The following is a 17,781-nucleotide window of genomic DNA, read 5'->3' on the forward strand; positions in this document are numbered from 1 at the left end:
ACAAGAAAATAAAAAATAGTGGAAAAAAAAGTTTCCATTCAGAGGAAGTATCTGGAATAGAAACTGTTAAAAATATGCTTATGAAGCAAAGTTTAACCACAGGTGCCTGGGTATAAATATTATACTTAGAGGAAACAAACAAGAAAGAATTTATTGGTAAATATATGGCTGTTGAGGGAAATATTGTGAGATGAAATATTTTTTAAAAATCCGAGATGGTTTTTTTTTTTTTTATTTTTCCTGATATAGACGACATGGATTTCATTGAAAAACATCAAAAAATAAAAATAATTAATGAGCCACAATTTAACAGTAGAGGCCATTACTTTTCTTAAAGAATGACAAGTATGGATATCAGGCATTGAAAGAAACCTCATTAATATTTTGTCAAATTTACTGTTTGCACTATTTTTTTAGTTAAATTGTAAAATTTTGTTAACTGACTCTTAAGTCTATATTATCACACTGCATTGAACAAATAGTATGCTTTTTTTATCACTTCTTGGACTTCAATCCCCATTTTACCCCACAGGCTACCCATTTTCAACTGCGTGGGGTAAAATGGGTATAGAAAACATGGTCATAAACACTCCTCTCAAAAATAAATTTGTTTCAAATTATGTGTGAAAATCATTCAAAAAAAAAAAAAAAAAAAAAAAAAAAAATAGAAACAATATTTTGACAAAAATATTTAAGTTAAAATCCAAAAGTAGGCTATTTTATACCCATTTTACCCCACCTGACCTTACTGGTGGGTATGTGATGTGTGCAAAGTTTTAGGAAAAATATCACCCTCCATTTCATAGGTGATATTTGGATCATCATTCAATGTGTCAAATCAGTCAAATATTTTTTTTCTCAACTATACCATCTCAGATTCTCATGAAACTTTCAGAAATCTAGCTCTTTAATGTTTTAAATTTATATATGATTTAAAAAATTAATTTGATCAATCTCATCAGTTTGTTTTTCAATTAGTACTTCTGAGTGCTAATAAGGGGCCATTCATTAATTACGTAAGGATCCGGGGGGGGGGGGGGGAATCTCTATATACTCTTACTTGGGGGGAGGGTTCAAACCCATTCTTACATAATATTTTCCAAGTAGATATTTTATATTAGAAATCTCGCGCGGTCAAGTGGTTTGGCAGGGATCATATTTCATTTGCGTCTGGAAGGTAAAAAACATATTCAGATGAGCTGTTTTTATTTGTTTTACAAAGAATGAATTAGTGTGAAATGTAATAAAAGAATCGCACTATGTATGGCATGTTTTATTTTTATTTAGTATCGCATCATATACAAAGAAATGTCGAAAAAACATTCAGTCTAGATTCTAGGAAATGTTTCTGTACACAAAAAATTTAATTAGTGAATTGAACAACGATTCCAGTGAGGTGGGATTCGTTATTTTTGAAAATTGAAATGGAATCTTACGTAAGAATAGGTCTGGGGGGGAAGGGCGATTCTTACATACGCTTACGTGGGGGGAGGAGGTGGGTCAAAAATTACCAAAATCATCCTTACATAATTAATGAATGGCCCTTAAGAACGAAACTGCACTCCTCAGCTGGAATGAGTGAGCTGGTGGTATAGTTCATATTTCATGAATCTCATCATTGCTGAGTCATTTTTTAAATTCATTGCAAAGCACTCTTTTTACTTGCCAGCAGTGGTTTAAAATGTTCTAACTCTTCTCCATCTTAGTATTTTTTAGCAAAAACTGCCATGTTGGAATTTTTGCAATTTTTGTTAGAATTTTTTTAGAATTCATAAAATTTTTTTTTAGAAAATTCAATTTTTTCCAGATAATGATCATATTTTAATTTTGTCTAAAGACATTGAAGAGTTAATGCTATGTTTAAATCAAGAGTTTTTAGAAAGAAATAATGTTGTCAAGCTATAGCTTATATATAAGTAAAGAAATTTTTCATGTGGTAAAAGTTCTGTTATGTTGTAAAAATTGCATTTTAAACTAAAAAAAAAGCTTTAAAGTAAACTTAAATGTATTTAAAATGCAAAGCTCGTATAATCAGTTACAATACTACCATGGGCAGGTAAAGGGCAGTAACTGCAAATTTTTAATTTTAATTTTTTGTGCATTTATGTCATTTATTGCACGTTAGCTTAATTGTACAAGCTTGCTTTTTTGATTTCGGCTGAAAAAAAGACGCATAAAAAACGTGTAATTCCAACATACCCCTATTGTTAGTGTTGAATCCAACACACATTTCTTCAAATACCTCCAAAACTCATTTCTGCCATTTAACTGCCCACAGCAGAATAGTTCATAATACAGCAGCTGGATTCCAGATAAACGGTTCCATATTGTGGTGATTCTTACTCATGAAATATGCCAACATTCTCTTGACATCACAAAAAATTATGGACCATATGGGAAATTTCAGTTTTTTTTGCAAACTGTAATTATGATTATTTTGAAGATTCGAAATTATTTAACTCACTACCTTAAATCTAAGTTTTAATGTGTCTTATTTATATTATACTCTCACTGTATCCATAGGGCAATGCATGCCAAAAATTTAAAGGAGGTGCCTAAATCCTCCCCTCCCCCCTGCCCCATGTAAAAAAAATCATTTCCTTCAACTAAAATGTGTATTGTGTACCCACAATTTAACCTAACTTCCATGTGTGTTCAGAGTTGTGATACAAAAGTTATATTTCCTCTACCACTGCCACCACAATCCACTATATTAAGTAAGTTTACCTTTGTGTTGCAGGAAACATTCACACTGTTGAGGTTGTAAGCACTACACCTGCTACTATAGCTTGTCCTCAATCCGTGCAAGAGCAAACTATTATCACAAGTCAACCAACAAATCAAACAATTATCACAAATGGCATTTTGATCAATGGTTCGCATACAAATGGCATTAAAACAGAGAATGGTGGTAAGATATTTGTCTTTTGTTGCTTTTTTTTTAATTCAGTGTCTTAATGTTTTAGGTTAGGGTTTTAAAACCTGTGAGTCTTGGCCCTAAATGGGTTCGTGAAGCATTTCATATAGGGCCGTAACAATATTCCTACTAAATAAAATATACACAGTAAACTCCGATGATCCGCGGAATAGGGTGGCACGGAAGCAGGAGGGTAAGCAAAAACCGTGGATAATCAAAGTAGTAGGCAAAAACTATTCTTAGTGTATAAAATACCTAAAAAATATTAATAGCACTCATACATACATTTAAATTATAACTAAAAACATTGTTACATTGCATCTACTAATAGTGAATATGAAAAAATATGTAAAATCTAAAAGCTAATAATAACACAATCATAAGTTTAAACGAGCTGATGTGTGCATCACATGACTCCCTTTTACTCCAATTTAATGTCATTTCATCTTTAATGGCAATTTCAATGTGATTCAATAGTTTACTCTCTAAATATCATCAACAGCGGCCAAACTGAGACCAGATTTAAAAAAAAATCGTCAAATTTGTCGCCAAGTTGGTGAAAAAATTGGCGACCAAAAGTGTCCGCCAAATTATAACACCACTTGAGTTTACATCGAAATTAACAATGATCCCCCCCCAAAAAGAGGCAAAAGACCCCTTTAGAAACACCCAAATGCAACCAAAAGGGGAAGTGCCCAACTAGACCCCACTAGGAGTTTACGTACCAAATTTCAACTTTCTAGGACATCTCGTTCTTGAGTTATGCGACATACATACGTACATATGGACGTCACGAGAAAAGTCGTCGTAATTAATTTGGGGAATGGCAAAATGGATATTTCGGGTGTTTATATGTTCTTAGGCACTTATCCGCGTGTGGTCGGGTTGAAAAAAACTCGACATTAACTCGGGGATGAGCAAAATGGAAATTAAGGCCAAATTTTAAGTGAAAAATTTTTTGCGAATACAATACTTCCTTTTTAGGAAAAGGAAGTAAAAAAGGAAACGACCCGCGGATAATCCGACCGCCGATAATTGGGAGTTTACTGTAATATTACAGTGTTTTAATACTATTATATAAGAGAAAAATATAGTATTTTTATTTTCCTATGTAGTGATATTATTTGCGGCTGACTTAAAGCTTCCCTTGAAACATAAAATTTTATTTCTACAGTGATAAAAACAATGCAATAGTTGTTATGCTTTTACGAAGCTCAACTGGACACTCTTACAGCAGAATTGCTTATTATTTTATTATTATTATTTTTGGTAGCACCTGAGATGGGCAGTAAGTCTAATTTTCTTTAGAAAACAAGGTGTTAGTTCAAATTTTTGATTTTGGTGTTCTAGAACTGTTATATATTATATAGATATTTACTAAGTTCATAGTAAGTCACATTCAGCTGACTGAACTATCAAAATATTTGGTAAAGATCTTGTTTATTATTTTGTCATTTTAGGACAGTTATGTTTGGATTGATTGGTAAACACTTTCTCTCATTTGATTTTTAAACAATTTTAGTTTCGAATTTTCATAATGTTCCCTCATTTTAGGATTAACTAGACCTGTAGAATGTTTACTCAAAGGTCCCTTGTTATACCCTTCTGGTTTACGTAAGTGTACTATATCTTTCTCTATGGGATAAGTTGCAACATATCCAACACAAAATGTTGCATCTTTGAATTTTATATTTTTAAAAAATGCATAAAGTGATAGAAATATTTTAAAAAATATTGTTGGCATAGTAATTATACAAGAATATAAAAAAACAGATCATTTAAAGAATTTTAAGTGAAACTTCATGAACACATTTAGAAATTTATGTCGATGGGGAGAAAAAATGATTGGAAAAAAATGATAGAGGTTTGAATTCTCACGCATGACCAACAATGGCACAGAAAGCCCATAAATATGTCATGTAACTTAGTTCTCCGTTTAGAATCACAAAAGCATTTAAAATTTATATGGTACTTAAAGAGGCAAATCGCTTGCAATAGTCGGGAAAAACTTGGAATTCTTTCAACGTCATGACAGACTTGTGCATGAGAGACTGAACCAACGGATATATATCTTAAACAGATTTTGGTTATAAAGCCGTCATCATATGAAGTTGCTTTGGAAATTGCTAAGCAAAAACTCCTCACTTGATTTGTAAAACACTTATTAATAAACCATGTTTATTAAAGACTGAAGTTAGTTCTTGATCAATAAAGAATGTGAAAAGTTTTAGTATGCAATGCACTACAAAGGAAAAAGACAGAAATATGAAACTATGTGGAGGAAGAAATTTTGAATCAAATAGAATCTTGTTTAACAAAATGAATTAACAGTTCATGTACAAAGTTACTTGTTTCTGTGCAATATAAAAAAAAATGCATCCAACTGACGTTAAAGTAAAGTTTCTCCGGAACACTTAACCTAGGGTTAAATTTGGGCTTTCAGAAGTAAAAACAAAACAAAAGCCAGTGGTGCAACAGCCAATAGGGGCCAAGGCCTACTGTGCCAATCTCAGTTTTCCCGACCGATTGCTCTGAAGTGCAAGGCAGGTGTTCCGGTTTGGTGATCAGCGGAATGCAGAACTGCTAAGGGTTTAGTACCCAAGCATGCTTGGTATAGTCTGCCCGCGAGAAGTTGAGCCTTTGCTCTGCCTAGTTTCAGAATTTTCCCTTTTTGTGAAGGGCCGATAATGGAGAGAAAAGTTGGAACGGAATTCGCGAGTGCATCATTGGTTCTATAGATTGAATATGTCACCTTGGAATTTAAGAAAATAGCCAAAGAGGTAAAACTTTTTAATTTTGTGCGGTCAAGGCAGTTGTCTCATTGGACAGGTCACATCCTACCTAAGTGGGTGAGTCTTGGTTTTACTTCTTTCAGCAGCCATTGGTCAGAGATAATAACGCCCCCGACTTTTAATTGAAAATTGGCTCCAAGGTTTGTACGGGTCATGAAAATCATGGAAAGTAGTGAGAAAATAAATAAATTTCAGACCTGGAAAAGTCACAGAAAATTAATATTTTCATTAAATGTCATGGAAATTTATTTAAAGTGATGGAAATATGTCTTGGCAAGTAAGAAAGTAACAATAGCTAAAGAAGTGCTAGAAATGTTGAGTGGTTTAGTAATATTGCATATAAATTGAACAATCCCAAAAACAAATCCGAGTTATGAAATCCAATTTCATCTGCTTCTGTAGCATCCGCTCGCCTTTTTTTGCAGTATGATTTTTCTACCGGGGCATCACTAATTTTGAATTCACCATTATTTGTGACACTTCTTATATTTTATATTCTGTAGTAGTGGAGTTGCATGTTCTTGATTTTTGCCACGTCCCCTCAATTCAAATGCACCCGAGTTTGTCTCTATCATTTGTAAAAAATTCATTATGAAATTTATCATCAGTTTATCTTAATGTGTTAAATGCTTTAGAAAATGAAAACTTTAGTCAGGCAATAGAACATAGAAATAGGGGAATTCCTACAAGTGGTGCCCAACATAGAGCTCGCAAAACTGATCCTTGTGGCCAGCTAAAATATTTAGTTTAGTAAAATGAAACTTAGAAGAGAAATGAATTTACTGAAAAACATGGCTTTACTTTAATAACGAATATACTGTCAAGTTACATGGGTGATTAGATGCACTATTGAGACCAAAGGGCAATGTTTTTATGAAGTAAATCTATTATTGGAAACGTAATAATGACTCATTTAATTTTTGTCCCGTTCTTTACTATTCTGCCCTATTTATTAAACATTTATTAGACACTTTAGGTATCAGTCACTTTATTTTTACAGCATATAGTGAAACAGCATTCACTATATATTTACTTGAATTTATATCATAAAGACAAATAAGAAGAATTTATCAGTTTCTGCAGTGCATGCACTGATATTTTTTCAGTCACAAGCAAGTGCTCCAATGAGGTTATGGCACCCTTGTGAAAGTTTTTCTAATGCCCATTTCCAAAAATTGGCAAGTTTGACATGAAATAGTATTATTCTCTTCATATAACAAGGTCATGAAAAATTTTATGAAGTCATGAAAAAGTCTTGGAATTTTTTTTATCCAAATTGAGTATGATCCCTGTGGCTCTAGTAGGGTTGCAATAAAGAATGTAAGGCTTGTCATTTTTACTTTTTTGCCAACACAAAGCAGTTATTGCTGTAGCTTAAATCTTTCAGGTCTAAATAATAATATAAAGAAAATATATTATAAGTAAATTTTTTCCCATATTGCCAAAATTTTACTAAACCCCAAAATAGGCGTGCCTCCTTTTTTCCTTCGCTACCTATTTTAATAAATGGACCCATTTTCTCAATGGATTGACAAGGGTCATTTGTTCACGGTTGGACTATACTCATTTTATCAACCCATTGAAGGGCTGAAAGACTGAGTTGACCGTGCCCAACTCAGGGATGAAGCAAAAGTAATTTAAGCATAATTTAAGTTTTAAGCATCGTAACTTATAATCATTTAAAACTTACTCAATGATTGTAATCACACACACAGAAACAAACACACACACACACACATATATATATATATATATATATATATATATATATATATATATATATTTATTTATTTATTTATTTATTTATTTATTTATTTATTTATTTATTTATTAGGGAGGGTGGGCCACAATGAGACATTGTAAATTCAAAAATAAATACAATTCTGACAGCTACTACTACCTAGGAGGAGTAAATCTAACCAAAATCCTTCCCAGAATTCCTAGTGCCATGCTATTCTATGCTTTTGTTTTGTAGAAACAAAATAGTTACTGTTTGGACACTGAGCGTTATTTGGATAATTTCTTGCATCTATCATAAGCTTGGAAAACTTCAACAATTAAGCCAAGTGTTGTAGTGTATGTTGTTACTGATCCTTTAATCTTCTATTATTCAACTATATTATTTTTAACTCATGGTTTATTTTAATGATATGAAGTAAAAATCTTTATGTTGTTTGGGCCACAATTAGACGTCTCATTATGGCCCAAGCAACCATAAGCAAGTGTAAAATACTTATCTACTTCTTATTTTAGTTTACAAAAAAGAAATTTCAGAATAAAAAATAGGCTTGGATAAAAAATATTTATATTTTAACTAATTATTGCAAATGAACTTGTTATTTTACTGCACAGCTTTGTACAAAACAAAACTAGAATCCGGTTAGATGTTGATAAGGTTGCCAAACATGGTACTTATTTCAAAGCACTTTATAATTATAATTAATATTTGTATAAAATAATTATATAAGTTAATCATCAATTAATATTTGGCATTTATTATTTTATTCTTTTCCTGTTTTTTTTTTTTTTTTTTTTTTCCATTGCTTATAACGCAACTTCCAGGATGCATTAATGCTGTTGAAAAGCACTAAAATTTAACCTCTTTGCTTATTTTTGTTTAAATACATTACTGAATTGTTTAAATGCTGTACTGAAATGTTGAAATGCTTTTGCAAAAGGATTCTTAATAACTCTGTACCGAATTAAGTTTTTAAAATAAACTAGCTTAAGATACTTATTTAATTTGATAACTGTAGGTAAAAATACAGTGATTATTCAGCTTTTCCATTGTGGCCCTACTTAATGTCTCGTAGTAGTCCATAACTGGGCTACAATGAGACACTTTTCATCGAATTTATAAAGCCTCATAACTTTTTTTCCTAACATTAAGTGGGCTAAATTTGGTGCAATATACTATAATTTGATACCTTTAACATAATCAAATATGTTTCTGTGCTTTAGAACTTACCAATATACGAAAAAAGAAAAATGTTTTTTTGTCTCATTGTGGCCCACCCTCCTTATATATATATATATATATATATATATATATATATATATATATATATATATATATGGGGAGGGAGGAGATATATTGTAATATGTTGGATTATGTAATCTAGAGATGTAATAGCAACTTCTGCACACTTCTCAAATTACACTGCAAAACACTAATTGTAATATAGATCATTCAATGAAATAATTTCATTCCTGTAACTGCAGCATTTACTGTTTGTGTTATTGGGTTAGAAAATGAAAATAATTTTCGTTTTCAAAATACAAAGTTGTAACAATAATTTGTCAATAGGAGAAACATTAAAATATATATATCTTCATAATGATATAAGTTGCGCTATGAAATTGAATTCTTTGAAAAAGATAATCATTCTAGCAATGTATCTATATTGGCGAACTTGACCTGGTAAAATTGTTTAAGGAATATTCTGAAAAAAAAAAAAAAAAAAAACTCATTGAATCACTTCCAAATTATTAATTTTTTTATATTTTTTCTGCTTCTAGAAAAAGCTCCAAGTCAAAGTTTATTAGCCAGTGTGAAGCCTCGCATTTTGCTCTGTGGTCAGAAGATTCATCAAAGTTCTGATTCACAATCAGCATCACAAGCAACAGTAATTGTTCAAGCACCACCATCTACTGTACCTGGTTTTTCTTCTAGTGTATTAACAGTGGTCACTCCCTCACCTCCAGTAGTCTCTACAGATAAGCCAGCAAATGTATTCAGTAATGCCACCTTCATCGCACCATCATCAGCAGAGGACAATGCACAAGGAGTTGCTAAACAACTTAAACGAGCATTTTCTGACACTAATGAGCTTGGTAATTCATCAGTTCCAGAAAATAGCAACAACATTGAAATAAAAAGGCCAAAAACTGAGTCTACTTCTTAAAAATTTATATTTAGTTAAAAATTTTAGTGGAAAAACAGACCAACATTATATGACTAGAAATAATTGAGTGTCATACCTATTAGATGAATGTGCTCTTCGAAAAAAAAAAAAAAAATGAAGACACTTAAAAACCTGAAACATTTTCATTTATTGTTGTGAAAAGATGTACATAAAGGATAATACTGAGCTTATGTTTCTTTGAAAATAGAGCTGCTTTTAGCAGGATTTTCAGTTCAGTGCTTGCAAATTCAATACATTGATTCTGTTGCACATACTGAAAAATAAATTAGTCAATGTATTCCTTATATTGTATAGTGTAAATGAATACCTAGCATGAGTGTTTATTTTCTGTAATTGCATCTGCATTTAATAAAATGTATTATAGCTGCTAAACTCGAGGAGAAAAAATTGTTATGTTTTTCATGTGATATGTTTTCCATTTTTATAAATAGTTTACTTATTGTTTGTTTTATAAAATATAAAACCTCTGAATTACGTTTGTGAAGATGAATTGCTGTTTATGCAGTTTATGCATAACATTTATATGAATGAAGAATAATTAATGTAAATATATAATGTAAAATGTCTTCAAAAATAACTAGCTTCATTTCTGTACAAAATTGATTAATTCATTTCATCAAAATGTCGTGTCAGTTTCATGTCGGTTTTCAATCATCTACATGCACAATTGTAGTGCTTCATTATTTCATGTTTCACCTCATTGCATTAGTTTTAGTTTGTGAGTTTCTTTAAAATGCAATATAAATGAAAATGTATTGAATGCAATTCAAACATTTAACAAAGACTTCTTTTTTTAACTGGTATGTTTTTTTTTTCATTGACTTTATAAAATAATACTTATAAAATAAATATAGTGTAATTACAATGTATTATAGCTGCTATAATACATTGTTATTATTATATAGTATGCAAAAGTTATTTATTTGAATTTCTAAAATTCATTTTGTTAGATTTTTTCAATTTATTTCTGTTTTAATTACATGTTTTGTGAAATATGTTATCTTTAAAAAATTGTATGCATGCTTAATGTATTTGCAGTGCTGAACAAAGATTATAAATAACTATTGGATAAAAATTTGAAATGTAGTAAAAGTTTTAAATTCTTAGCGCAAAAGGAAGTCACATCACAGGGCTTTTAAAATTAAGGTAATATCTATAGGATGTTTATAAAGTCTAGTACTGATAAAGAAAATTTATTTTTAACCCCCCTCCCCCTTTTGGTTCTTATCTCATTAAATAATATAGGAGGAGCTTGCATCAAACACTGAAAATGGTGTCTGTGTAAAAAATACTCGGTGCATTCTTATACCTGTTGGGGTTTGTCAATGCACAAGTGTTGCACACTTTTCCTCAAGATTGACACATTAAAGGAAATAGTAACGGATACAATATAATGGGTTGCATCAAATATGCTAGCTAAAACCTCGCTCCAGGGGTGTGATAAGGGGGGTTTTGAGAGTCAACCCCTCCAAGAACTCTTGGTTTTAACACATTGCCAGTCCTTGTCAGAGTATGTCCATGTAAGGATTTTTATGAAGAAACATTCTCCTCCTTGTAAGGTAAATTCTGGCTCCTCTGGTACCTACCATGGTTGTAAATTGTCTATATTTTCTCAGAATACAAGGTTTACCCACACAGAAATGTAAAAAAAAATTTTAAAACAAAATTCTGTTTAAGTATGAAATAGGTTTTTTTAAATGAATTATCTTGATCAGTGCAAGAATGTAAACACACTATGTATCTCTTCTACAGTAAAATGCATGTTTTCTGTGTAATGTCTTATCTGTAGTACTGTCTTTTAATACTTGTTTCAAGAAAGCTTGATGCTCCACTAAATTTAATAGAAAAAAATTGAGAAAGAAATCCTGAGACAGGTAAAGGAGGAATATTTAAGAAACAAAAGTACCGTTGCCATTTTTTTATTGGGGGGGGGGGCATATACTGTTGTACGCTAGATTTTACACACCCTTTGTGACCACGAAAAATTTCATAAAAGCTAAAAACCCTTGAAAACCAGCTACTTGTTAAACATGATATTTAATTTTCCGTGTTAGATTTATATTGGAAACTCAGATTTTGAGCAAAATAAACTGAGTGTAGTACATTGTATATTACAAAAGTTAGGGCATGAAATCCAAATGCTATTGCTCGCTATGATGAAAAAATGTGTGACATCATTCCTTATGTAGAGCTTATAAAAATAATGTTTTTGCTATTTTCAGCTAATAAAGCATTAAAAATTATATTGTTTTAATGAAAAATTTTTGGTGACTAATGGAAAAGTTCATAATTAGAGGTTCTTAAAATCAAGGGTCAACTGTATGGGTCAGCATAATAGATTCGTTGTACCCTCAGAGGTTGGGAACATATTTTGCCCCTGCATTATAACATTGCCATAATGAAAATGATTTTTACCAAATATAAATTGTTGTCATTAATACAATACATTACCAGTACCTTAAAATATCCATTCACACAAATTTTACTGAAATCAATTCATGCATTATTGTATGTAGAAGTTTTAATAAAAACAGTTTCTAAGTTTTATATAAATTTCAGAATCTTTTTTTTTTTGTTTCGTTTATACATAACATTAAAAGTTTAACTTTATTTGTATAATTCCTATCATTGCAACTGCTGATTGTGTAGCATCTCAAGGTGCTTTTGTCAAATTATGTACTCAGTATGTCTTGGTATTTTTCCTCATTTGTAACTCTGTTAGTATGGGAGGGGACATTAATGTCTGTTGTAATTAAGACATTGTTTGAACCATTAGTAATTTGATGAAACAATTGCTTTGCCTTTCAAAGTGTTTTCTTAAGCTTAGTAAATATATTTGAAACCTCTCTTAATTGTCATCGATAGTTTTTATTTCTTTTTGAAGTTTGATGTGAAAATAGAAAATATAGTTTCAAGTTTTAAAGCTTTTAATAAACTTGAATCTTTGAGTAGTTCTTCAATATTGTAGGTATTTCATAATTATTCATATCCCATATACCTGCATACAAATAGTTGTAGTAATTACCTCTATTTCAAAGGTAGAATTTGAAGTTATTTTTTTTATAACTGCTTCAGGTTATATAACAATTATTTAGCCATCTTTTCTCATAAAAACCATCTTCATTATGTCTAGTTAATATGATGATTATATAGCATGCGTCTTCATTTTTTAACAATAAAATGAAAATATTGTGAGTCATTTTCTTTATACGATAGTTTCATCGGAAAATAAGAGATTAGACCTGGGATTCTTGAATATGAGGTAATTGCACCCATGCTGAAGTGTTTGAAATTATATTTTTATACACACCTTTTACCATTAATTTGTTACTCTTACTTGGAAACTACAAATTGTATAATAATAGAAAAAAAATTGAATAGGCAGTTATCGAAAGAGTAGAGTGAACCTTTTTTTTTACGCTTAAATTATTTGCCCTTGTCTGCCCATTATCAAGATATAAGATTTTAAAAATCTACTGTAATTTTAAGAAAATTTACCAAATTTGAGGACTTGGCTAGAAATAGAAGGTACAGTCAACTTTTGATCCATGGGACCGGTTAAAACCTTCAAGTAATCGGTAGTTCGAGTTATCGAAAGTTCCTTCCCCAGCTTTCCCAAGAATAGTTTTTATTTATTTCTTCAGGAATAGTGTATAATAGATTGGGGCTATACACTTATTGTTTAAATAAAATTATTAGCACTACAAAAAAAAAAAAAGACCTTTGCAGAGAATTTTATTAAAATACTTAAAAAAAGGAAGATATTTTTCATTGCTTACTTTTTTTATTGCATCTTAAAACGTCATAAAGTTTGCAAGTCATATACCCAATATCTCTTCTCCTGATTTCAGTTAGTATTGCTTTTAAACATCTTTTTGTCCTAAAAGCAGATTATTTGAGGCAAACTGAAAATAAAAGCTACTTGTAATGTTTGCCAAAATTCGAAGTCTTTTAAAGATTAGCCAGCAATAAAATTTCAGGTTGTGAGCCATGCCAAAAAGTAGCCCTATCGACAACTGCTCACTCTTGCAGCACTGTATAGATAAAGAAGCACTATTGTAGATGAATTATCCCCCCCCCCCTCCCCAAGCTGATAAGTAAAGAAATGTGTTAAGGGGGGAGGGACTTTTGAACTAAATTTTGGCTTCGTTTTATGCATAAAATGGAAACAAAACTCTCGTAAAATATTCGACTAAAAAGAAGCACATTCGAGATACAGAGATAACTTTGTATTGAAAACACTAAATTATTTTGGGACAAAATTGAAAACTTCCCGTTATAAGGCTTCGTGTCATCAAGAATCGGCTGTGTTTTGCAACTTTATGTCTGCATGAGGCAGGACATCCATCTGCAAAAACCATAAAGATGTCTTCCATTTCTCGCCAAAACTCCTTGAAATTTATAGACTTTCATAAAATTTCGGTAAATTTTGAAAATTTATATTTTTTTTAATGGGAGCAAATAATTTATGCACCAAAAAACATGTTTTACGATACTCTTTCGATTGCACCTTAATTAAAAAAAAATTATTACATTAATGTGTAATTTCCACATTAATGCTGTACAAGGCTGCATAAAATACTAGTGTATTAAGATACTTTAGTTGCCATAAATTTTAAGCCATGAGCACTTACGTATTTCTTCATTTCAGTTCAACATTTTTGTTCAGAATGTACAATGTAAACCTTGTGTGGTTTCTGTGCTCCTTAATTTTATTTTTTATTTCAATCATCATAGTTTTCATTTAAATGATTTGTAAAAAAAAAAAAAAAATCCCTATGTTGGAGTTGTTTTATTTTGAAAATTGGCCCGCAACATTGTGAAAACTCTGAATGTGCACTCAAATGCAGGTGTTTTAAAAAGTGTATTAAAAGATTAATCTATATATTTGATTGGTTCATGTAAATTTCTGTACTTCAAATTAAAATACTGTGTTTCATCCAAAAAACCTGTTGTGTGCAACACTTAAAAGTATTTTGTGTATTTGATTGGGGCTTTTTAAATCTCATTTGGGCAAGTTATTATAATTTAGTTCATTTGTTTGAATGTTTAGTATATTCGTTCCCAGTTTTAAGTTTTTATTAAGTGTTTAGAGTTTTAATAAAATTTATTTCTATGCTCAATGAACTGTTACACTTTGATATTCACTTGAAATTCATTACTTGATTTTAATTGTATTGGAAGGTTTGAAAGGAGTTTCATGTACAGTGGTTCACAAAGACTACATGAGTTTAACCAGCAAGTAATATCTCACTCATCAATTGGATGGTTACATGATTTCAGGGGGATATTGTATTGTTTTTTCTCCCCCTCAATTTCATTTTTTTTCTTTCATTGTAAGTTTGTAGCTTTGACCTTGTTTTCTCTTATCAAAAAGGCAAATTATTGGCTTACCTGCATATTTATTTTATTTCCTTTCGTCCCTATTTGCTTCATCTATAAAAGTGGCTCCCAACCTTTTTGAGCCTATTGCCCAATTTAGAGGTTGATTGACATCTATCGCTCTCTCCCTCTTTCTTCCTTGAAACCCCCCCGTAAGTTTGTGTTACTTAGCCTTGCCAGATTTTTGAGATGTTAAATTGGGACACCAGAATGCCTCCACCCCTCCGTAGCAGAAATTCAAAAGGGTACACACCTTTGACTGGTTTTTAAATTGAGAGAGAAGGTCATTTCTCAATTTATTGAATAAATTTTTATTTGAACCTAACTAATTGGTATTAATAAGTGGTGCGGGGAGCAGATAAATTTGAATATCTTATTTCTTACACGTTTTAATTTTTACGTTACTTAAATAAGAAAAAACACTTTAAATGAGGAATAAAATTTTGAATGTACCTGTACTTGTCATTGTCTAGGACGTTTTTTAAAAAGTCCTTTTTGGTTTTAATCTTGTAAAAACTTTCACAAGCTAATCCGATGTTATGTGTCAATGTTACAAATGACAAACTATCCTAAATTATCCTTCAATATTAATTAGTTTATTATTTGGGTCAACTATTTAGGTCATTGATTATCAAATTTACTTTTTTCCGTTACATGAAAAAAACTGGCTGGGACACCAGGATTTTATATGAAAACTGGGACGTCTGGCAAGCCTATGTTAGTGAACATCAAAATTGTTGAAAATATAAATGCCTAATTTTAATTTGAAGTAAAATGTATCAGATAAAATAATTTTATCAAATTTTTTTACAGTAAAATAAATAAAAGTAATTTTTTTTGTTTATTTTAATTTCTTTTCTTAAATGAACTGATAGGTGCTTGCAGGGAAATACTTAACTAAGATCAGTGACATAAAAAAAGTATTTTTACAATATTTTCTTTTTTAATTGAAATATGAGGGAATTCAGACTCTTAATTTTTTTTTTTTCTTTTTTAATTTTAAGTTTCGTTAATGAATGACCAAATACTTCCTTAAAGTACAATAGAGGTGTAAAGAGAAAGCTTCTGAATTTTAATTTCTTTTTTTAAACTTGATTCCTTGTGAAAACTCTGAATAATCAGTTTTGTATACGGTTTAAATTTTGATATCTTAGGCTTTTTATTATTATTTTATCTTTTAAATACTCATCGCTCCTCAAAAGTTTACTGCCCCCTTGAAGAGCTAGATCGCCCCCAGGTTGGGAACCACTGATCTATTGTTATTAAGTCTTAATTTTTATTCACAAGTAGAAATTTCCAGATCATGACTGGTTTCAGTTGCTAAATTAATTTACTTAGTCAAAAAAGTCTTGGTAGTTAGAAGACAAATACACACATTTCATTTTATGTTTGAGACAAATAGTTTTTATTCGTAACATGGAATATTACTCTTAATATATTCCAAATACATATTTCATTGTAAAATCTTGGTCTCTTTCTGGTAGTTTGAGGAACAGTTGATCACTTGCCAGTATTGAGATGTAATTCTTTTGATATTGGAAATTAGCTCATAAAGGTAATTATCAAAAAATTTTCAGAAATGGATTCTTTAAAATTTATTGCAGAGATTATGAAATTAATGTGGTCTCAGGAAGTTTAATAAGAAAAAAAAGTGAAGGAAATAAAAATATTAGAATTGTAGGCGTTGTGTATTTGTCACTCTGATTTTCGAGTTTAAAGGTATAGATACTGTAGCATGTATTGCAACTAAATTAACTGCTGTGATTTTTTGTATATTCCATCTTTTGTTACTTGAGAAATTCTTAAAAATCAATTTTTAAATAAAGTTTATGCAATCATTACTTGATTTTGCCCCCATTCAATTCGACTCGTGTATAAGAGATTCAATAATAAGAAAGCGTGAAATAGTGTTCCATGAATACTACCTATCTACATTAACCATTGTAAAGTTTTGTAGTTATGTACAGACATGTTGTTTCTCTGAAAATAATTTCAGTTTCATAATTTTTGATTTGATATCACCAGCCTTTAAGATGATTACAATAAGTTTAAAGCTACTGATTTATAACTTTTAACTAAATACCTTTTATAATTCCTAGCCTGGCCTTTGCAGATGTGTTATTTTAATGATTTATTTTCTATTAATATTATTTCATGTGAATATGAACAAACCTAAAGGTTTTTATTTTGTCTGTTGTCAGGTGACTTAATTAAATATTGATTCAATTCTTCATGTAAATGAGTCAAACATTGAAATTCTGTAAGATAAATATTTTACTTGTATTTATGTAGGTTTATAAATATTAAAATATGCAATGTAACAATTGTCAAATGATTCTCTAGTGGATAAAATATGTGATATGTGGATAATTTGTGAATTGAAACATGCCTACTAGTGTGTGGTTAAATCTATGAAGTTAGATTTCTATGTATTTATGTACTGAGTAAATGTCTGTAAAGAAAAATTATTTATAATTAACAAAAAGCATTAAAAACAGTAAAGTTTTCAATTGTAAAACTAACTTTTTGCTTAAGAATGCAAATGTATTTACACATCGTACATGTGATTGTTCTGCCAATTTGCGGAAATCCTGGAATTTCAGTCTTCAGATCTGCATAGTTTTGCTTTATTAGTTATCTTGTTTAAGTAAGAAAAAATCAGGAATTTAACCAAAAAAACCTGATTGTGAAAAACTAACTTCATATCTTTGTTCAGCATATTTTTTATTGCCCCCTGATCAAGAAATAATGAGTATAAAACAGC

The 17,781-nt window shown here is 30.4% G+C and overlaps 1 protein-coding gene across 1 annotated transcript in view; it reads left to right on the forward strand.

Moving 5' to 3' along the window:
- The window catches only part of LOC129217486 (forkhead box protein K2-like), a 34,685-nt gene extending 21,103 nt beyond the window's left edge, over positions 1-13,582 (forward strand). The window contains exons 6-7 of the mRNA XM_054851793.1: positions 2,741-2,911; positions 9,229-13,582. Of these exons, the coding sequence (XP_054707768.1) occupies positions 2,741-2,911; positions 9,229-9,614 (557 nt within the window). The 3' untranslated portion in view covers positions 9,615-13,582. The remainder of the gene's footprint in view (positions 1-2,740; positions 2,912-9,228) is intronic.
- The last annotated feature ends 4,199 nt before the right edge of the window (positions 13,583-17,781 follow it).

Source organism: Uloborus diversus, chromosome 2 (genome assembly GCF_026930045.1).
Source record: "Uloborus diversus isolate 005 chromosome 2, Udiv.v.3.1, whole genome shotgun sequence".
Lineage (NCBI taxonomy): Eukaryota > Metazoa > Arthropoda > Arachnida > Araneae > Uloboridae > Uloborus > Uloborus diversus.